At 34.0% G+C, this 20,992-nt stretch overlaps 3 protein-coding genes across 8 annotated transcripts; all 3 read right to left on the reverse strand.

Annotated features, from left to right (window-relative positions):
* Positions 1 to 3,254: 3,254 nt before the first annotated feature.
* On the reverse strand, positions 3,255 to 5,823 carry LOC126853886 (uncharacterized). 3 transcript variants are annotated; one of them, XM_050600002.1, is made up of 4 exons: positions 5,694 to 5,823; positions 4,429 to 4,558; positions 3,918 to 4,146; positions 3,255 to 3,433 (listed from the first exon to the last, which is right to left on the reverse strand). In XM_050600002.1, exons 2-4 carry the CDS (start codon positions 4,508 to 4,510, stop codon positions 3,382 to 3,384), a joined length of 363 nt encoding a protein of 120 aa, XP_050455959.1. In that variant the 5' UTR covers positions 4,511 to 4,558; positions 5,694 to 5,823; the 3' UTR covers positions 3,255 to 3,381. The 3 variants fall into 3 exon arrangements, with proteins under 3 accessions (XP_050455959.1, XP_050455960.1, XP_050455961.1); XM_050600003.1 differs by lacking the exon at positions 5,694 to 5,823 and adding an exon at positions 4,778 to 4,902; XM_050600004.1 differs by lacking the exon at positions 5,694 to 5,823 and adding an exon at positions 4,772 to 4,795.
* A 1,044-nt stretch (positions 5,824 to 6,867) lies between these two features.
* LOC126853882 (uncharacterized) lies at positions 6,868 to 10,999 on the reverse strand. 2 transcript variants are annotated; one of them, XM_050599998.1, is made up of 4 exons: positions 10,829 to 10,999; positions 10,371 to 10,545; positions 9,766 to 9,982; positions 6,868 to 7,487 (listed from the first exon to the last, which is right to left on the reverse strand). In XM_050599998.1, exons 1-3 carry the CDS (start codon positions 10,965 to 10,967, stop codon positions 9,778 to 9,780), a joined length of 519 nt encoding a protein of 172 aa, XP_050455955.1. In that variant the 5' UTR covers positions 10,968 to 10,999; the 3' UTR covers positions 6,868 to 7,487; positions 9,766 to 9,777. The 2 variants fall into 2 exon arrangements, with proteins under 2 accessions (XP_050455955.1, XP_050455954.1); XM_050599997.1 differs by having other exon boundaries at positions 6,873 to 7,594.
* A 2,523-nt stretch (positions 11,000 to 13,522) lies between these two features.
* On the reverse strand, positions 13,523 to 19,594 carry LOC126853855 (uncharacterized PE-PGRS family protein PE_PGRS46-like). Of its 3 annotated transcripts, none has more exons than XM_050599928.1 (5): positions 19,411 to 19,594; positions 18,645 to 18,950; positions 17,853 to 18,494; positions 15,441 to 17,039; positions 13,523 to 14,673 (listed from the first exon to the last, which is right to left on the reverse strand). In XM_050599928.1, exons 1-5 carry the CDS (start codon positions 19,478 to 19,480, stop codon positions 14,384 to 14,386), a joined length of 2,907 nt encoding a protein of 968 aa, XP_050455885.1. In that variant the 5' UTR covers positions 19,481 to 19,594; the 3' UTR covers positions 13,523 to 14,383. The 3 variants fall into 3 exon arrangements, with proteins under 3 accessions (XP_050455885.1, XP_050455887.1, XP_050455888.1); XM_050599930.1 differs by having other exon boundaries at positions 14,531 to 14,770; XM_050599931.1 differs by lacking the exon at positions 13,523 to 14,673 and adding an exon at positions 14,777 to 15,125.
* Between the last annotated feature and the right edge of the window lie 1,398 nt (positions 19,595 to 20,992).

The raw sequence follows: 20,992 nt of genomic DNA on the forward strand, positions 1-20,992 counted from the left end.
TCCCAATAATAAATTCATATCTCGTATACGAAGCCGGGGCGGAGTCCTATTCGTTGTAGAATCAAATGCCGAGATTCCCAGGATTTTGCGTTACGACTCCCGTTTTCGCGAATGTCTATGCCAACCCGGGTTTGCCGACGGAATCTCATTTGGTGACATCGCGTAGGCTGAATTAAGATTAGCCGATGTCGAATTACACGTGCACCGTCGATCGGCTCACGTGCGACAAGCGATCGGGAACGTGAGACATGCTAAGATCGTATTACATACTTCAGCAGATAGTCTAGCCCAAGTGAGATCTTGCCGAACGATCGGCTGGTAAATGATGCTGATTAATTCGTGACGCATATCAAATTGATTGGGCGATACGTGCGAATCTGTCGTGCGTCAATTCCGAAGTAAAAAATTAAGAATATCTTCACGATTGACAAGGAGGTCTCTTGAATTCATATCTTTGATTTAATGATAACCTTGACACTTTCTAAGAATTTTCTTTATTCTCTTTTATTCGCATTTGCATAAATTTTAGTAATTTAATGGAACATTGTATGTGTGTGTATAATTATGTACATGATTTTATATACGTTTATATACTTTTTGTTTATAAATATGTTTATTTTCTATGTACGATCATATACTTATTATATACTTCTTATTTAAATGTTACATAATATTTTTTAATGACAATTTTTTTTATAAAATTTACAAGTATTGCCTTGATCGAATTTTGTTTGTATAATATCGTGTTTTTTATTGAAAGCTTTTTGCAAGCTTAATTGGATATTAAATTGTTTGTAATAAAAATTTTATTTTTCACAAACCATCGGCTTGAGGCACATCCTGTTCTTATGTAGACAACTAACAATACTCGTGATCTTATTTGGAAGCAAATCACGAAGTGTAATCCGGTAAGTCTGGTAAGCACAACGGGTTCAAAGACCGCGTAACATTTCGTCTGCGGATTGCGTTCATTTTCTAAATTTTTAAAATAAAACGAAGGAAAAATTCGCATGTTTGTATCCTAGTATAGTACGCATTGCTTTAGACATATATTCTATTCAGTAGCGTAGGCAGGATGAGAGAAACGCATCGAGAAAATGGGAAAATTTGGAAAAACAATTAATATTGTGATCGTAATCTTTATTAATTTATTTAAAATTATTTACACTTATTTCACACAAATAACAATGTTTTATATAATATTAATATAACATATGCGTGTGTTCATATAAGTTTTTAATAATCTCACGCTGCTACAAACAATTTTAAAAAATACTAGTTTCCTAAATTAATGAAACAATCATCGGTAGAAAATAAAAATTATAAAATCTCATAAATAATACTGTTAAATTTTGTCACTTAAAATTTTTACAATTTCATAATATTGGATAAGCTTAATCAGCCTTCTAGCTGCGCCACTGACATCACTAATCAGCAGTCAGTGGATCGACGACGGATTTAACGTCTAGCTTTTCCAGGGAAGACATAAAATAGTCGCAGGTGCACCATCGTCGGCCGACATAAACGTCTCTGCATATACATATACATACGTGCTAGCGATATACACGTACGCGAGACAAATGCTACGAATCCTGCATCGCGATGGAGATGTAAATGCGAGATCAGGTCGACAAGACGAAACACCTGCGCCGGTCCATTCTCTTTACTGCCTGAGGAAATTGATCGGCTGGATTTGTATTCACTTCGTAGGACGTTACTTCCGCCCTGAATCGATACGTGAGATTGAGATCATTTCGATCATTTGGACTTTAATAATCTTTAATATAAAAATTAATCATAATTATTTATACATTTACAACTTAAGCATAAATCAAAACCCAAAGATCTTCCGGCACGCAATCGATTCAAAGAAAATAATGATTTTCTTTTGTATTACGTATGCGAAGATAAACTGCGAGTACAAAATATAATTTTATTTGTCAAAGACGATAAACGCACACGGCCTCTCATTTTGCATCATTACTGTTCATGCTTATTAAAGGTAATGCGAAGATTGCGTTCGGCTAATAACATGCAATGAAGACATTATAACATACTTATCTGTGAAGAGAAATATTATAAAGTACATAAATCCAAGAAGTAATTAAATTAAAAAGAGAAAATATTTTCGAAAAATCCGCAAAATCAAAAATTTTAAGAAGACTAACAATCGATAAAAACCAGTAAATCAAATAAAAATTTTACGAAATCAAGAATCTGAAATAACAGATGATAAGTGTCATTAGGATCTTCGCTTTTCTATCTTTAATCCTACCGGCCATAAGCAACTTATTATTAATTTTAGTCAGTCGACGAGAATACCAGAGATGAGCCTGAAGATGAGAAGCTAAGCAAGTAAAGTGCATGTTTTGGATGTGCTTGTCACGTGCCGTGGGTGCATCGCGTAGTGTAATGTACGCGATGTATCGCCGCATAACAATCGTGATAGCGGCTGCCTTTGAATGCAGGTTGCCATATTTCAGGCAACCGAACCTTTTTTTCGGCTCACATACGAACGCGGAATGCTTGACAATCAGCCGGCCATTGTGGCGGTCCCATTGTGGGATCGTCATGACATACCGTCATGTAAAAGCTTGTATATTCGTAAAAAAGCATATTCAAATCGTATTCGTTGGTATCTCGCGAAAATTTATTGCCTTATTTTTTTCTTAAAGCACTGTGCTCTATTAATAATAATATCGCATAAAGAGATGTATTATTTTGATTCTGGACTTAAAATCTAAAAGTATTAATATTTTAGGTCAAGTATTTTATAATAAAATAATTTTTGCCTAAAAAAGTATAATGTAAATTATTACATTTTTTAAGTTGCTAAATATATAGCATTTTTATCTGTTACAATTAAATCTCTTTATTAATTTTTATCTGTCATATTGATTTTGCTATGTTAGATTTACCATTATTAAAGCATTCAATTTAAAAGTATTCTCTTAATTTTTCATAAAAATCAGAAAAACTATAATGTAAATAATTAAATAAGCGGAATAAAACATCTACCGCATTTAAAAAAAAAATTCATTTTGATTTCTTTAAAATAAATTGTGTGTCCATTTTAGACGAAACAATCGTGTTTAATGATTTAAAAAATACAAAATTATATATATATATATATATTTATGTTACACTTTTTGAATAGACCTTTTTTTACTCTTATTTTTATTGTCTCTTAAGAAAGGTTAGAGTTTTCAGAAAAAAAGTAATATATTATCAGCGCAAAGTGAGGAAGCTGGAAGTGTTATGACACAGAAGAATTTTATTGTACTTTTTGTTACATGAGCCGTGGCCTAAAAATTTGTCGAAAGAGGTGTGATCACAGATGAGGGTGTAGAGGGTCGTGCGGTTGTCCTCAGAGTAAAATTTTCACCGTTTCCTAGATTTCAGCAAGTATCCCGCGACGCCCAAATCCAGATACCTGAAATATTACACATAAATGTGAAAAAGAAAATCCATATACATTTTTACATATAATTAATATTATTTTGAAAAATCATCAATATAAACGTAATAAAATATACATTTTAATTAATTATTTTTTCCACATATTTGCTTATAAAATTAACTATATAAAACATGTTTTTTTTTGTTTTTTTATCAGGCTAGAATTGAACGCTAACAAATTTTATTTCCACAAATAACTGTTTAACTATCAGTAACAATCGGGCAAATTCGAGCTGAGAACAAAGTAATATCAAAAATATTATTAATAGTTGATATTAACTATGATTTCTTAGTTTTGTTTTAAAAGTTATAATCGCATTAATATAATTTAAATTATAATTTAGTCATGACATTAATATTTTTATACTTTTTACTAAAGATATATAGATTAATTAATTCAAATCATTCTATCAATGAATTGGTTTTTTCAAAAAAATACTTGTTTTCTATCAATTCACCTCCTTCGCGCTGTAACAATGCCACGTTTCTCTCTTTTTTCCAGCGTTATACGGCTTCCATCAGTGGAAACGAGTCTGGATGCAATTGCGGTCGGTTTTTCTGGGGGACCAGTAGTTCCTGACGGCACGTTCGACAATAATCTTTTGCCCTGACGATTTTCCTTTGATTTCCTTCTGACATTTAAGTCCGACGATACGACAATTTCATCAAATGTCTGGCCGAAAAATGCTGCGTAATTATGGAGAAAGTTAGATACAAAAATAATGTAAAGAATTACAGAAGAGAGTAGAATCTAATATATTTTAATTGAAAAAAACTTTTAAATAAATCTTTCTTTGATAAAAGAAACACAGATAAACGCGCGCGACAATAATTGCATAAAATATTTTTTTCAAAAAAAGAAATTTAATATTATTAAATTCAATTAAATTATTTTAATTACACTTTATATAATTTATATTCATGCAAAAAAATCGTAAAATTAATAAATTTTTTTTATTTTATACTTACGTTTTTCATTAGATGCCGTTCCCTGAGCATTGATTATGACACAGATTGAACTGAGTATCAAAAGGGCTAAAATTCGCATCATTTTGCAACGGAAATTTTAATATGTCCAAAGGTCGAAATTTTTGTTATCCTAAAAAGTAAATAAGCAGAAAAAATAAGATACAAGATAAGATAAGATGTCATTTTGATACAATCTATCTGAGCATTTAAATTATTAATTTCTTTACATAACTGATGATATAGATATTAAACTATTATTAATATGCTAATAATTAAACAATAATATTACTAAAAGAATTATAATTATCTCTAATTAATGCAATTCTTTGTGCGGTTATTTTACGCCTACGCAATGAGGAATTCTCAGCATCCATCGGCTTTAGACAGAAGCGTTAAGAGACCTTCGACGATTCCGCAATCATATATCCATAAGAACACGAGTTCGAAGAATTACTAATTGAATCACTTTCTAGAGCGGTCAGCGTTGGTAGAATCTTACGTAAAAGCAACGAGATTGTGCAATTCGACGGTCTTATCGGAACCGGATGGTCACGTTGACATTACACAGAATATACGCATTTCATACATAGATGATATTTAAATATCTCCTAGAAATTAGTACTTCTTAAAACATGTCCGCTAAGAATATTTTATAAAAAATTGGAGCAGATAGTTAATATCGAATTTAAAAAGATTTATGCAAAGGGTGTATCTTAAATAATAAATTAAATAATGCGATATATGCTCTATTGATATACTCTATTTGTTTCTTCTTCTCTTTCTAGTAAACATGTAATTATACCGAGATCAACATTGTGCAATCTTGATCACACTCACGTGATGAATGCTTAATGAATAAGAATAACGGAAATTCGAAAAGATATCTCGGGGCATTTAAATAACGTTTGTTAAGAATTATATTTTTTAAGTCTTTATATCATTTTGGACTCTTTATAAAGTGCAAAAAGCGAGGTCAATTATAACAATTAATCATATATTGTTTCCAATATATTTTTTACACCTCGGGCTTGATATCGATTGCAGAAGGATGGATAAGAAAACCTACCGAATTTTATATCGATCGTGAAAAAAAAAAGTGAATCATACGGAATTCAGCACCACGATTGGCTCTTATCACTATTTATCGCGCGACCTCGCGAAACGATAAGAACGAGATTTCTTTACAATTTATATCGATATATCAACACTTATCGGTGCCAAGAGGGCCTCGGGGACTTAACACTTAGAGCAGAGTCTCGACTTACCGGCGATAAGTTGAGGATACTTTCCGAGTCGACAACCGCACGAGAAATGCGAGCACAATGACGCGGGAGCCTTCAAGAAAACATCGCGGGTTTACTATAGTGCGTGGAGAACAGGAACCTGAGTACCACCAGAAGAAGGCGCTTTAAAGGCGTCATGTACTGTAGTTTGTTGCACCGGCCGGACCACTTTCTATTTCATTTTTTTCCACTCGATTCTCTCCATCTCTCTCGCTCTCTCTTTCTCTCGCTCCCCCCCCCTTTGATTTTCTCTCGCTTTAGTCGAGCAATTCTTGTATTCTTTCTCTTTTTGCACAGACGGAGGGACTGGTTTACCGGCTGGCAGGGCCGTAGGTGCCCAGGAGCGGCTAAATAATGGTTAACGACAGAACGGACCTTTAACGAGCCTCTTTGTCGTATCTCGAGTGTCGTGGATGTTATTTCTTTGGAGTAGACATCGCTATGATATAGCATTGTTTAAGGATTGGCCGATGATCCTTCGAGAATATAATTTTTTTCTTTATACATAAAGAAGCTGAGATATAAATAATTGTTCATTTAAATAAATAAATTTTATATTAATGATGACAATGATGAGATCAAACTATTAATTCTGAGCTATATATTGGTACTAATTTGGAGCGCATTTTATTTTAGTCTTTCTAAAAGAAAGTCGGAGTCGATCAAGTTTTTGTCTGATTCTAAGTGAGATATATATATAATTTAATGATTTTTTATAATTTACAAAATAATGGAGTACTTCACTTTATAAATATTATTAACTTAAATAATAAATGAATGTACGGTCTTTCTATCTGTCACATTTTCTGTTATTTTCATCGCGATTATCATTACGAAGAAATATAAAAGATAATCTATAAAATTAATAAATACATATGCAAAAATTTTTACGACGCCTATAAAACACAACTATAATGATTATTTTATATACAAGATAAATCAATTTACATGTTGATATGTTTGATAAAACTATAATTGTCATTTTATAAGCATTTTACACAAATGGTTCTAAGAAAAAAATGAAGGAAACTTTTAATAACAATGTTCAGTAAAGCATAATATTAGTCATTTAATTTTTATTTTTTTACAAGATTCCTTCTTTCTCTTTCTCGAACCATTTGCTTATATTTAAACAAATTACTCTTAAAACATTAAATATTTTATTAGCAATAATTATTAAAATTATAATAAAAATTATTTATTATTCCTCCCGTCCACAGACATGTTTTTTGCTAAACGAAAAATAAATTAATTTGCATTTTGCCGTAAATTCGCGACCAACACATCCTTGCATTCGTTCTCGATAGGGCGCCGGGTTCCCTTTGGCTGTCTGAGAAAGGAGTAAAGAAGAGAGAGTGTATCCTAAAGCGGAGGACGCTGCACCGGCGAAGGATCCTACATGCAGCTCGTCCCCGGTCATTGCACGGAACTTTTTGGATCTCGATTTCAGGTCCTCGCTCCTTTACAGGACTCCTCCCTTTGCCTTTCCTATCCTTTTGTGCCGTTTATCCAGCGACCCTTCGTCTCGCGACCCGGCGTCTTCTCCCTACTGCGTCGTCTTGCAACTCCTCCATCCTTGCCATTCTCGCGTCAGGTTGTATCCTACGTCTCGCTTGTTGGTGCACGAATCGCGGCGCTACGTCGCGATATTTTTGCTGGTTTTATTTTGGAGAACATCTGGTAGTTGGCATGCGGACAAAGGAAACTTGCTCTCTCAGGAAATCTCAGGAGGCAAGGGGGTGGCTCGCGCCCGCGGTTAGGCTTATTTACTTGTTCCTAGTGACGTAGTATGTTTGTAAACAATGGGCCCACAATGATGGAGAAGAAACGATGGCAGTGAAATAAATTAGGGGTGATTCGGAGCTATACAGTTCTTAGTATCTCTGCAAAAGATAGAAAATATCGAAAATATGTTTGAAATATATATATTAGATTCTTTTGCTTTTTTTTCACTAGTATAATATTTATATCAACTCTTTTATACAAATATATATAATTGCTTAAAATTGATAAACATGAAAATATATAATATAATATGTAATTTTTAAATATATATTAAAATTTTCGCGATTAAATTTAAATGTAAAAAATAATAAAGTAAGTTTTTTTTTATTTGAAGAGAGCTCTGTGTGTAAAAATCGTATTATTTAAAGAGGAAGGATGCATCACGCACAAAAAGCAGATTTTATTTTTAACTGGTTTGAAATAGCTGAATCATCTTTAATAAAAAGGAGTAAGCCTCTGGTAATCCGCTAACTACATTTAATGATTACGTAGAGAAGGTCGCGTCGACACACAACCGCAGATTAAGTATGTTTAAAATCGAATTATGAAAACGGCATAGGCGGATGCATCGTCGTTTCTCGATTTTACGTCGCAGCATAATAAAATGTTTACAATATTATACGAAAATTTTAAATAGACACAAATACATTAATAAGCATAAGCCTAAAAGTCTAGAAAAATAATAAATTATATCTGGAATCCCACAATTGTAAAAGGAAATTATAAAAGGAATTTAGCATAATTATAGAGATATGTCTTAAAATTAAATAAAAATTATTCTGCAACAGAATAACTTTCATGTGTCAAAATTTATGCGTCGTCGAATTTAAAATTCAAAATTAGGATCATTCTCGCCATGATTATTGTCTACGTCGGCAATCCGGGACGACCTGATTTAAACTCGCTCGGGACCCGGGGCTATCTGACTCCCCTCGAAGGAACAATAGCCATTTACTGCATGTCCAAGCGTCGCAAGTGTGTGCATAATCGACACTCCGATTCGCGTGTAGGTGCATCATCTCCGAGAGATGAAAACGCGGACCGGTTCGCCGGACGCGCCGTCCGAGAGGAGAGTCGTACGTATATCTACGGGCCCCAAAACAACAATATGGCGTCTGGCCGTCCCTTTAAAACGAGTTAATCCGTCTGTCTGGCCGTCTGCCGATCGCCTGAGAACCAAGAAGATTCATTTCCCCTTTGTTCATTCTTTTTCACACGTACCCCGAAAGGGCCATGCTTCAATGGCACAATGCGCAAACGCCGCGTCAGCTCACATTCGCGGGGCCTTTCCGGGCAGGTCCCCTTTCCCCCCGCCACACACACACACACACACACACACACACACACACACACACACATACACACAACATGCATATATACACATTCAATACACGTACTCATTCGTATATATTCGCGCACACTTCGGCGAAGGTGAAATATACGCCCGTACTCCTCGACAAGGATTGTTGCGTTTTTCGGGACCCGCTGGGCCCGCCGGACAGATGTTTCATCCGCGATCGGTCAACAACGCGGCGCGGGTTGTCAGGGGTGCAGCGAAATCGCGGCGATATAATAATGCGAATCGCGGATTCCCGGGATCCGACCGTCGTGCCCCCGGGGTTCATTGACCCCTCGCTCGGGACGAGCTCGACGCAATTTCGTAGGCGGCCGCAACCTCGCAACCTTACAAAGTTACGAGTGATGCAGCAGCATCCTTGGACTTTAATTCTTTTGAGAAAGCGAAAGATATAATATTAAGAAAGTACATCCGGTATTCTATTTATAACATAGAATCATTGAACAAAATATTAACACATTGTTCTCATAATAATAAATTATGTAATTTTGAAACTATAGAATCTGATTTTGACAATTAGCAAGAATCTTTGCAATAGAATAATTCGAGATTTATTATAAAGTTCTTTTTATTTTTAAACTATAAAAAATATGTTTCTTTATTTTGAATATACATTTTCACGTAATATATTGAAAATATAAATTGATTTGTTAATCATAGACAAACAAGATGATTAATATAATTGCACGACAAGAAAGTGAATATATCAATTAAAATATTGAATTTTTTACTCACGTATTATGCGATATCTATATAATGATATTGACAGAAAACAAAATTAGAATATTTATACGTATATAAATACAGTAGACTTTTAATTAATTTAGTTGAATTTTTAATAAAATGAACACCGGTTTACCGTATATTAAGATAAAAACGGAAAGAGAGATCTGTGGTCGAAGATATACTTACTGTTTTAAAAATTCAAAATCCATCCGAATATCCCGATGAAGACTGAGCAGCGCTAAAGGAAGCTGAGAAAGGCCCGATATTGAAACTCGCACTCTGTGCATTGGCCCCGCTCTGTCCTCCGCCATAAGGACCACCTCCACTTATAGATCCTGCTGATGCTGAGGCGAAAGACGCTCCTTGTCCGGTATGATGATAGTTGCCGTAGTGCGGTTGCCATCTGTGTGAATCAGAAAGTAGGATGTGAACGATTATTTTTCTTATCACGTTTAAAGAATTTATTATTGCCGTTTGTTTCGGCAATTCGATATATACGTATTTTATAAAATATAAATCAAATATTGTTTTCTTAAAAGTATCTATAATGTAGAGTTACATTAAAAAATATATATTATGTGTGATATTAGATGATGCCCAAATAAATTTAACTTTTTATTGTAAGATAAAAAATCAGATTATTTAAACTGAGAATATGTATACGATAATTATTTTTTAATTTGTATGTGGTAATTTTGTTTTATAAAAATTACTGGTGAAAAATACAATGACAGTATTAATTGCTAGTAATATTATTCGTGTGATTTTAATTGTTAAACGAATTCACATACCCTCCGCCGCAGCCGTAACGACGGCATCCATGAGGCTTATGATGATACGGTTTATGCTGGTAAAGTTTTCGCTTATGCCCAAAACGAAAATATGGTGCATTGTCATCGTAATCAGAATAATCACCATAATTGCCCAACAAACCATATTGTGGTGATCTCTGTTTTCTCGTAGCAACTAGACATATAAAATTATTGTTTTTATAAATAAAATAATTTTTTTATATATAAAATTTCTTCTTACGAAAAAAGAGGCAGGCACGCTATTATTTGTATTATTATAAATTTACAATTATTATATAAAGATATAAATAATCTCTTTACTACGAATTAAATAATTTTATTATTATAATTTGTAATGTTACTCTTATAATATTTACCATCAAATTAATTATATTGAGACAATCTGTTTATTATAGAAAATCTTGAGTAATATTATGAATTAAGTTTTAATCACTAACCAATTTCAGATTCATTGTTCACAGTTATCGCAACTGGATCTAACACATCAGAATCCGCTACTATTTCCGTCGGTTTGCAGTGCGATTCTTTCAGAAAAAACACACCGAGCACCATCGTTAAAAATAAGTCTCTTCTCATCGTGAAACGGAAGTGTTACTGTTACTTGTCGACCGTCTCAAAAACGATTCAAAGATATTCTTTCGTTCCACATGCTTTTATAGGAAATCCCTTCACTGTCAAAATTCAAGGATAATTTCACATCATAATTTCACAATAATGCTAACTACGAGTGTTAAGAGATGGTCATTGGTCTTCACAAAGTGGACGACCTTCCGTTCCCAGGGACGTCCGGAAGTATAGACTGGAAACTAACACACGTAGGTATGCAAAGATGGAATTTTTTATATGTATTAATAGAGATGTTAATGCGAGTTAATCAAATATCTCGGAAGTATTGCACTTTCATTTTCTTACAGAGTGTTAAGTATGCTCTTTATAGTATTTCAGGAAGAGGAAAATAATTTCTCTTTTTACGGCTCAATAATAAATATTATTAGAGATTTACTAATAATATTATTTTTAATAAAAAACTTGGAAGAGAGAAATTATTTATAATTATATATATTTATAATTTTTATAATTATTCGTGATTAATAAATACATACACATTCGAAAAAATATATTGAAATATCTTTTTTCAATTATGCATTAAATATAGATACTCACATATTAAATATATGGTTGAACAATTTTCGAGTACATTTTGCAGTTTTATAAATTACTGTATATAGTAATAAATAAATTTATTAAGTGTTAATTATATATTATTTTTTCTTTTTATTAATTAATTTTGTTTTAGTGGAATTGTGCTTGTGTTTGCGTATAATACAAATATAGTTTTCTCAATAAAAATGGATCGACATCTGAACGAAGGGTGTAAAATTGACTCTTCTGGTCGTTGACCCCTATCTGTAGACTTCACTGTTCGCCTGATTCACAGATGACTTTTTTACAATGTCTGTAAAGAGCTACCTGCCTCTCCTTTGTTTCCGGATCTGGATGTAACAAAAACATATTCCATTTCTTAAATGAACAATCAAATTTATACTTCAAACAAATCATAATTTTAATAAAATATAAGAATACAGTTATTAAGATTCAGTTATGTTATATTCAATATAAGAATTCCGACTTACTTTATTTTATTCTTTTTTTACTCGCATATAAAATGCTTTTATTCTCGCCTGATAAATATCAATGTGTTGCGTCACTTTCAACAAGTATAAAAATAAAATATTTATGAGAATTTGTCAATCAGCACTTCTTATCATCTGCATTTTCAAAAAATACTTAACATTAAATACTTACATGCTCACATATCGCATAGTAATATATTATATAAGAAATTGCGAAATGACACGTCAAATCTATTATGTGCATTGAATATATACGTAATAATAATAATAAGTGACAACTGCGGCAAATCATGGAATAAATGAGACGCATGCAGTGTGAAACCGATTATCAATAATTACGTATTAATTGCAAAAATTTCATAAGAGCTATGGTGGGATCGGAGAAACAGACGTCAGAATCAATTTTCTGAGCATCTCTCTCTTTCTATTTTTCCCTCTCTTTTTCCAACATTTTTGCGATTCTCTCTTCCGTTTTCCTCGTATACACAAGCGCAAAACAAGTCCGACGAGTTCTTATCCCCGTTGTTTCCGAGAGACGCTTACCATCGTGAGAATGAGGACAAAGAAAAATATAATGGTGTTGTTACTTTGATTTGATCTACAAAGTTAATATTTCTACTGATTTTATTTTTTATTAACACATATAATACATATTTATAACAGTAAACATAAATTATAGTCCTTTTTATTTCTTATAGTTACACATTTGTTATATTGTTTAGATGCAGATTTGTTTCGTGAGAAAAATTTAAATAACATGACAAAGGCTGATTTAAATTGTACATCATGATATAATATGACAAAATATAAATACATTGTCACTGTCGTATCTATCATATGCCGATAAATGCGCGAGAATTTTTGTCATGCAGAAAGGATACTTCAAGTTACACAAACAATTTATTTTAAGGTCAAATTAAAAAAATATCTAGAAATCTGACTTCTCTTTTCTCTTTGCCTGTTAAAGACAAGCAAAGAATTAAAATTTAAGCATAGAAATTATTATTTTTATAAAAACAGTACTACAAATAAACATTAACTAAACATTATGTGACGTTGAGGAAAGACATAAAGAAATCTACCTCAACAATTTTTAATATTATTATCAAATTAGAAATGTTATAATTACATTTTTATCACAAAACAATATTAAAAAAATAACAAGGATTACTCAGTAAGTGATTTGTTGATTTGAAGTATTAGCTTTTGAATAAATTAATAAAATTTTATGACATAGAATATAAAGTATGTTACAAATTATTTATGATTTCAAAAGAAAATGTAGAAAGATGCAAATATGTTTAATTTAATTTCTCTCAAAAATCTTATCCAGCAATTATTATTCTTTCTTTGAATTGTATAATTGAAAACGCATTTAATTTCTCAAAATCTGAAGCAATAATCAATATGATTTTTTTTTATACGAACGTATTGCATAAAGCAAAGAGCAAGAAATAAAAAATAAAGCAATAATTTATAATTATATTAATATTAATATTAATTATTTTAATCAGGATTTTAATTTCATAGACAACATTTAGGTGCATTATACATTTCTTCTTATATGCTTATAATTATTATAATATTTCAGCATTTTGGCACGTTTCATATGAATCACAGATCCAAAATTAAAAGAAGACGATTTAAACGCAGCTATATAATATTTAAGTATACTTATAAGTAAAAAGAGAGTATTAAGTTAAAATCTATAAATGCTTAAGTATAAAAATGATTTGGTCTGAGAGAGATACGTCATCAATCAACTAATTTAAACGTCAGTTTCGTCTATAGATTATTTCTCTTCACTTGTATCCAAAAGATTGTTTATCTAAATTCTAATATCGCAATTTTTTGATTTTAGTGAAATACTTTTTTATATTGAGCAAAACAATGTTCGATCTGTCTCTGATGTATTTCGTGGGACGATAAATACAAGTATTAAGTTAAGGTTTTTTAAGTGCTCTAAATATTGTACTAAAAATTTTAAAATCATCGCGATCATCTACTTACTTTTACACAATCTCTAATAAATGCTCAAGAATGTTTACAAATGAAAATGTTTATTCTCAAAATCAAATTAATTCCAATTTTGAGAACAACTTCAATTGACGATTATGATTCTTAAAGATGCGTACAAATTTATAACTCATGATTATAAATTTGAACGTATTATTAGATAATGTCATGGATTTATATTTCTAATTTTATATAACATTTTGTCATAAAACTAAGTAATAACTGCGTCAATTATTCGCATCGGTTATGTTTACTCGTGAAGTATCAAAACATGAATAACGAGTATTATGTCGCTCTTGTGGTTAAGGAAATCCCCTCGTCCGTTTCGTTGTATCACAATATTTAACTGAAGATCAACATGTCCCTGGTGTCGGCGGAGGCTGACGCATGGCTTGAGGCTGAACTCTTTGATCCTATATCACCGTAAGTCCCAGAAGATGCGTTACTGGACGCGTGTGCGTTGGCATTAGCGGATCCTGATCCATTTGTGAAGGCTGACGATTTGCTGGAGCTGTTCGCCGACGCCAATCCACCGTTGGTATGCGCGTTGGACACAGCGTCGGAGATGGCTTTGGACGAGCCACTGCCAGACGCGATTGCATTAGAAGACGCCTGAGCATTGGCGTTTGAGCCTGTGGGATGGAATAGCGAATCATTTAATTACGATCAGTCCTGATGCCAAAGCCTCCGCCATGGACGACGCTGACGCCTCGGCCTCGGGGCTTAGGCCTGTGGAAAAGCGAACACGAAAAGCTCTATTACGACTGATGATGGACATGAAGACAAATATAGATGATTAAAAAAAGTTCCGAACGAGTCCTTCACCGAAGTGTTGAGTGAATTTTTTCATATCCAATGGTCATTTTATCACAATGTTTAAGGACATGCATGATCGATGAATGTCGACGAAATTGCTGGAAATACATGCGATGACGTGATATCTGTGATGATCCGGCAACGTGCAATTTGGAGGCTGATTTGTAATGACTGGTGGCCGACTGGTTTTCTCAGTCGTTAATCGATAATAATATATGGCTTAAGGTAATTTTTTATCTCTTGTATAATACGCAGGGTGAATTATGCGCTGAAAATTTTAAGAAGAGACGCATTGATTGATCGATGATCATTTAAATGATGAATATTTACACATAATAAGAGATGTTATGTGACTGACAATGTTAACTAGGCGTTACATAATGTAATAACTTTTAAAAAAGTTGTCTTTAATTCTAATGAAATAATAACTATTTAACTGTTAATTTCAAAAATTACATGCTTATGCCTTTAAATGTTAGAGTTTTAATTTGCATGCATAAATTATGAAAATAACTGTTTATCGTGGATTACGTAATACGCAATACAGATATACGTAAAATTTATTTGTAAAATATAAATATACCTCCTCCGGCTGATCCGCCATATCCACCAAATCCTCCACCATGTCCAGAGCCTGATCCTTTAACGCCATTTCCGTGTCCACCAAGGACATTACTTGAACTTCCAGCATTGGCGTTAGCATTAGCATTAGCACCAGAAGAACCTCCTCCGTATCCACCGAGATTCGATCCAGAAGAGCCGCCTTGTCCATATCCTCCGTTGCCTTGGCTACCGAATCCTCCGTGACCGCCAGATCCTCCGAGAACAATTCCGTTACTTCCGCTAGTGGCTCCAGCATTAGCATTAGCATTAGCATTAGCACCAGAAGAACCACTGCCATATCCACCAAGGTTTGATCCAGAAGAGCCGCCTTGTCCATATCCACCGCTGCTACCGAATCCTCCATGACTTCCAGATCCTCCAAGAACAGTTCCGCTACTTCCATGACCACCGGATCCTCCAAGAACGGTTCCATGACCGCCAGATCCTCCGAGGACGGTTCCGCTACTTCCGCTAGTAGCTCCAGCGTTGGCACCAGCATTGGCACCAGATGTGCCACTGCCATATCCTCCAAGATTTGATCCAGAAGAGCCACTTTGTCCATATCCACCGCTGCTACCATATCCTCCATTACTTCCAGATCCTCCGAGAACAGTTCCGCCAGCAGCTCCTGCATTTGCATTAGCATTAGCACCAGAAGAACCACTGCCATATCCACCAAGGTTCAATCCAGAAGAGCCGCCTTGTCCATATCCACCGCTGCCTTGGCTACCGTATCCTCCGTGACTTCCAGATCCTCCGAGAACAGTTCCTTGACTACCGGATCCTCCAAGAACAATTCCGCCATTTTTATGACCACCGGTTCCGCTGCTTCCGCTAGTAGCTCCAGCATTGGCATTAGCATTGGCACCGGATGAACCTCCAGCTTGTCCTCCAAATCCGCCAAAGCTCGGACCACCTGATCCTTGACCTTCATAACCACCAAGAACGGTCGATCCGGAAGATCCACCGCCGTATCCGCCTGATCCAGATATCGGACTGCTTTTGATCGGTCCTCCTCCAATAGAACCGGCATTGGCATTAGCGCCAGCATTAGCTCCTGCTGATCCGAGCGAGCCCGATCCTGATCCAGGGAATTGTCCAGGATATGTTGTAGGAATGCCCTTGGGCTTTTCGCCCAAAACAATACCTGAACCACCTGGTTGATAATTTATTCCTCCCGCTCCTCCCGCGTTACCATAGGATGCGCCGCCATTGAGGAACGGATTATGTGCACCTATCGATTGATGTCCGGTATTACTGGCTCCAGCGTTTGCATTGGCCTGAGCGTTAGCAGTGGCATCACTACCGGCGCCAGAATGTCCACCGTTTAAAAACGGATTGTTTCCGCCGATTGGACTTGATGGAACTGTTGGGTAATTGCTACCTTGTTGTCCTCCGTAATTTCCATGTCCTCCTAAGATACTGCCGCTACCGCCTGCACCTGCTTGAGCGTTGGCGTTAGCATTAGCATTAGCATTGGCATTGGCATTTGATCCAGAGCCGCCTGATAAGAAGGGATTGTCACCATAAGCTCCTCCAGGATATGTTCCTTGAATACCACCATTTCCGTAACCATTAGCTGTAAGAAAAAAAAAATTAGGTTTTAATTTCTTCTTCTATTTTAAAATTATATATAATTGATATTATTATATATAATTATTATATTATTATAATTTTACATATATATAATGTAACATTATATATAAATTTTTCTATATAAAGATATGTTAAAATGTAATAAGATATAAATATATAAACAATAGTTATTAAATATAATTAGCATGTGTAGCACGAAAGTCACGAAATTTATGCTCTCAGTCTCAGTCACGTACAATGTCAGATTCTTCGTTTGTATTTCTTTTTATTCAGATGTGAGTTGCAAAAAAAGAAAACCATTAAAAGCATTATTAATAAGATTCTTATTTGTAATACAACTAATATCGTTGTAATACAAATATGAGTTATTAAAAAGTATTATTATTCACAGAACATAAAAATATTTTTATTTTGATTAAACGATATAAATGCAAGAAATCTTCTAATTTATCCTTGATTTTTGTCCAACATAAAACTTGTGCAAGACATTTCAACGAACAGAAAAATACATAGAACGCGTTAATCACATAAAAAGCTGAGCAGAGGAATAGAGCATTCGAAAATTCTGGTCCATTGTGATCCAAAGTCTTAGTTGTCATCCGGCGTTGTTTGCACACAAGATATTCATAGAGAATAACAACAAGTCAATTAGATATAATTATAAGCCTCTTCGTCATGAGGAAGAATTACATAAAAGACAATGCAGAAAATTTGCAGTGCTGCCACCGATTAGTGCATAATCCCAGCGAGTCGATGATTTTCGATCACGTGATGATTTTCGATCACGAAGTATCACCTTGGCTAGGCGCTGGCTCCTCGATAATAATGATCTCGACAGGCTGTTGCTTTGTTGGTTTACGCCCGTAATGCGGCCGACGATGTTGATAATGATGAGAAGGACCTGGACGATGATGATGCGGCGGATACTGCGCTGATGGTGAATCCTCGACGATAATAATCGCAGTGTCTCCTTTACCCACTCCTTGAGAAATTGGCTGATAGATAGGCTGTTGAGGTGTTGGATATACTGAAGAGGTTGGTTGAGAGATCGGTAATGTGTTCACCGGAATGACTTCTATCTGATCTATTCTTCCGCCAGGATATTTGCCTGGGACGACATTTATTCCACCACTACCCGCGGCGTTTGCAGCCGCATTCGCATGAGCGTTGGCATTAGCATTGCCGACGACCTTGGGTCCTTGGGAAGGTATTGGATAATAAGAGCTTCCCGGAAAAGCTCCGCCACTGCCACCGTTGCCGATGGCGTTGGCGTTCGCATTAGCGTTAGCATTAGCACTAGACTGAGAGCCACCGTGACTTCCGTAATCCGGTCGATTGACTTGAATAGGAACCTGACTGACACCGGGACGATAATAACCGTCATTCACGCCATTATTCCCATAACCCCCCAGGATTCCCGAAGAACCGTCATAACCACCTACGTTAAAAGCGTATCGCTTATTAATATCTTAATGATAAAACAATAATGATAAAGATAAAAATTTAAATAGCTGGAAAAATTAATATAATAAAAAAATATTATTTTAGAGAATAAAATAATAAAATAATTATTATACATGGGATCTACCTTGTGCATTAGCGTTAGCGGACGCTTGCGCGTTGGAACCGCCGTATCCTCCATATCCTTGAGATTGAGCATCCGCTTTCGCTGAAGCCGAAGACAAACCACCGCCGTTTGCTGACGCTGATGACAATGCTGAAGATGAAGAAAATCCACCTCCGATTCCGATTGGTCCGATATTTAAACCTCCTCCTAGCGATTGGGAGTTAGCTTGAGCGTTAGCTTGGCTACTTGCTTGGCTCTTAGGCTTAAAAATTCCCAATGGATCCAGCAAACTACCGACATGGCCTCCAACTAAATCACCTAGCACACCTTTGCACGAACAAAACATTATAAGATTTTTGAACATATATTGAACGATAATGACATATAAATTGTCTCAAGTTGCTCCATAATTTCTTTTATTTATAAATTTTTCGATAAAAATGTTGTTTAATAAAAGAAAGAGCTTAGAAATATTTAAATTTATACTAAAAATTGTTTTAAGTTGCTGCATAATTTCTTATATTTATAAATTTTTCAATAAATGTATTGTTTAATAAAAGAAAAAATATTTAAATTTATATGAAAAAACCGACAGTTAATTTGACCTTTACAAGTTCGCAAACAAAATTCTATTCTGATACATGACACAATACTTTCAAACCAAATATTAAGTTATTATTGTATTATATACATATTTGGGGAGAAGTCTGGCAATAATCGAACGTTGAAGTCAAGTTTGTTGCCAAACAAAAAAAAAAGAGAGTTTTTTTTTTAATCGAAAACTCACCAGGCCTTGCGGAAGAATTTTTAATTAATAGTAGCACCACTATGGGCACCAAACACTTGAGCAATTTCATGACGATTTTCACTTTTGCAATAAAACTGATTATTTGTCTATCACGCACGATATCTCTTCTTGTTTTGTCTGTTTCACCGATATCTTGATGGTCGAAAAGTCAAGAGCGACTGAGGCTCTCTCACGAAGACAACATCTTATATACGATACACGCGTGGATTTTACGTCGGACAATAATTAATCTTCTTCCTCTCTTTCCCTCTCATCGCGCACGTTGCGTCTGGGTTTCAGTTTAAGATACTTTACAATTATTTTTTTCTGTGAGATTAATGTCAATTTCGAAAAATATCGCGTTTTGGAGATGGCACAATTCTGTATTAAAATTTTATTTTAATTTTAACATTAAATAATTATTGTGACACCGATTATTAGAACAAGAAAAGTTGATGATATGACAAAAGTTTTGCCGCGAATATCGCGCATGGGATCGACTATCAAGGTCTGCTTATATTTCGACGAAGCGTTTACATATTTTCGAATCCCGGGATATTCCTTGCTATTCTATTGGAAAATAATTGGTAGCTTAAATAATCATTTTATATTATTATTCATACGGGATTTCTGCTCGATTTATGTGATGGGAATTTTTAATACAAACAATCCAGAAAAAAATAATTTTTATGAATTATTATTATATCTAAATGGTTCTTGTTTAAATATATATTATAGCTGTATTATATAAATTTATCTGATTATCAGATTCATTTTACAGAATAAAGATTTTTATATAGAGTTGGCCGGATTCATGTATATTTTATATACAAGATCAATCAGAAGGATATTATTTTTGAAATGTTATTCTCAGTTCTTGCATAAGCACAATAAATTTAATGCAAGAAAAATATTGATTCCCAAATAGTCTTAGCAACATAGTAACATCATTTGCAATTTAACCAGTCAACAGGACAAATCCCATATGCATAACGATTTCACCGAATTCTGTCTCCTTTTTATATCGGTGATAATTAATCATAGACAGATGATATTAAAGATCTTATTAGAAATTTTAATTACATTTAAAATCACGTAGAAAAAAAAACAAGTTTTTATATTATAATATTATAAGACGTTTTTTATGCTCAAAACATTAAGTTTATTTAATTTTTCTGTAAAAAATAATTCGAGATTGTAACATATAAAATTCCAAAATCTGATTCATAAATGCGAACGTGCAATCATATCCAAATATCACGAGAAAAGAATCTTTTTTTTTCTCTTCCATAAAATTAGCATAAATGACCACAGCTAATCGACGTAAATACGCATCCGCATAAGCGCCATTCTTTGCATTTTTTATACGCCCTTGCATTTTAAAAATTATTGTAACTGTGCACAAGAAGAATGATGCTGTTAGGATGTGCAATCAAACAAACTTGGCAATATATGGTAATATATTATATCAAGAGTTTTTTTCTATATTATTTTTCTATGTTATTTTTTCTATAATGTTACTCGTTAAACGCGCGTATGAAAAAGTTATATTTAATAAATTTTATTACATTAATTATATGAA

The sequence above is a fragment of the Cataglyphis hispanica genome, chromosome 13 (genome assembly GCF_021464435.1).
Source record: "Cataglyphis hispanica isolate Lineage 1 chromosome 13, ULB_Chis1_1.0, whole genome shotgun sequence".
Taxonomy (NCBI): Eukaryota; Metazoa; Arthropoda; class Insecta; order Hymenoptera; family Formicidae; genus Cataglyphis; species Cataglyphis hispanica.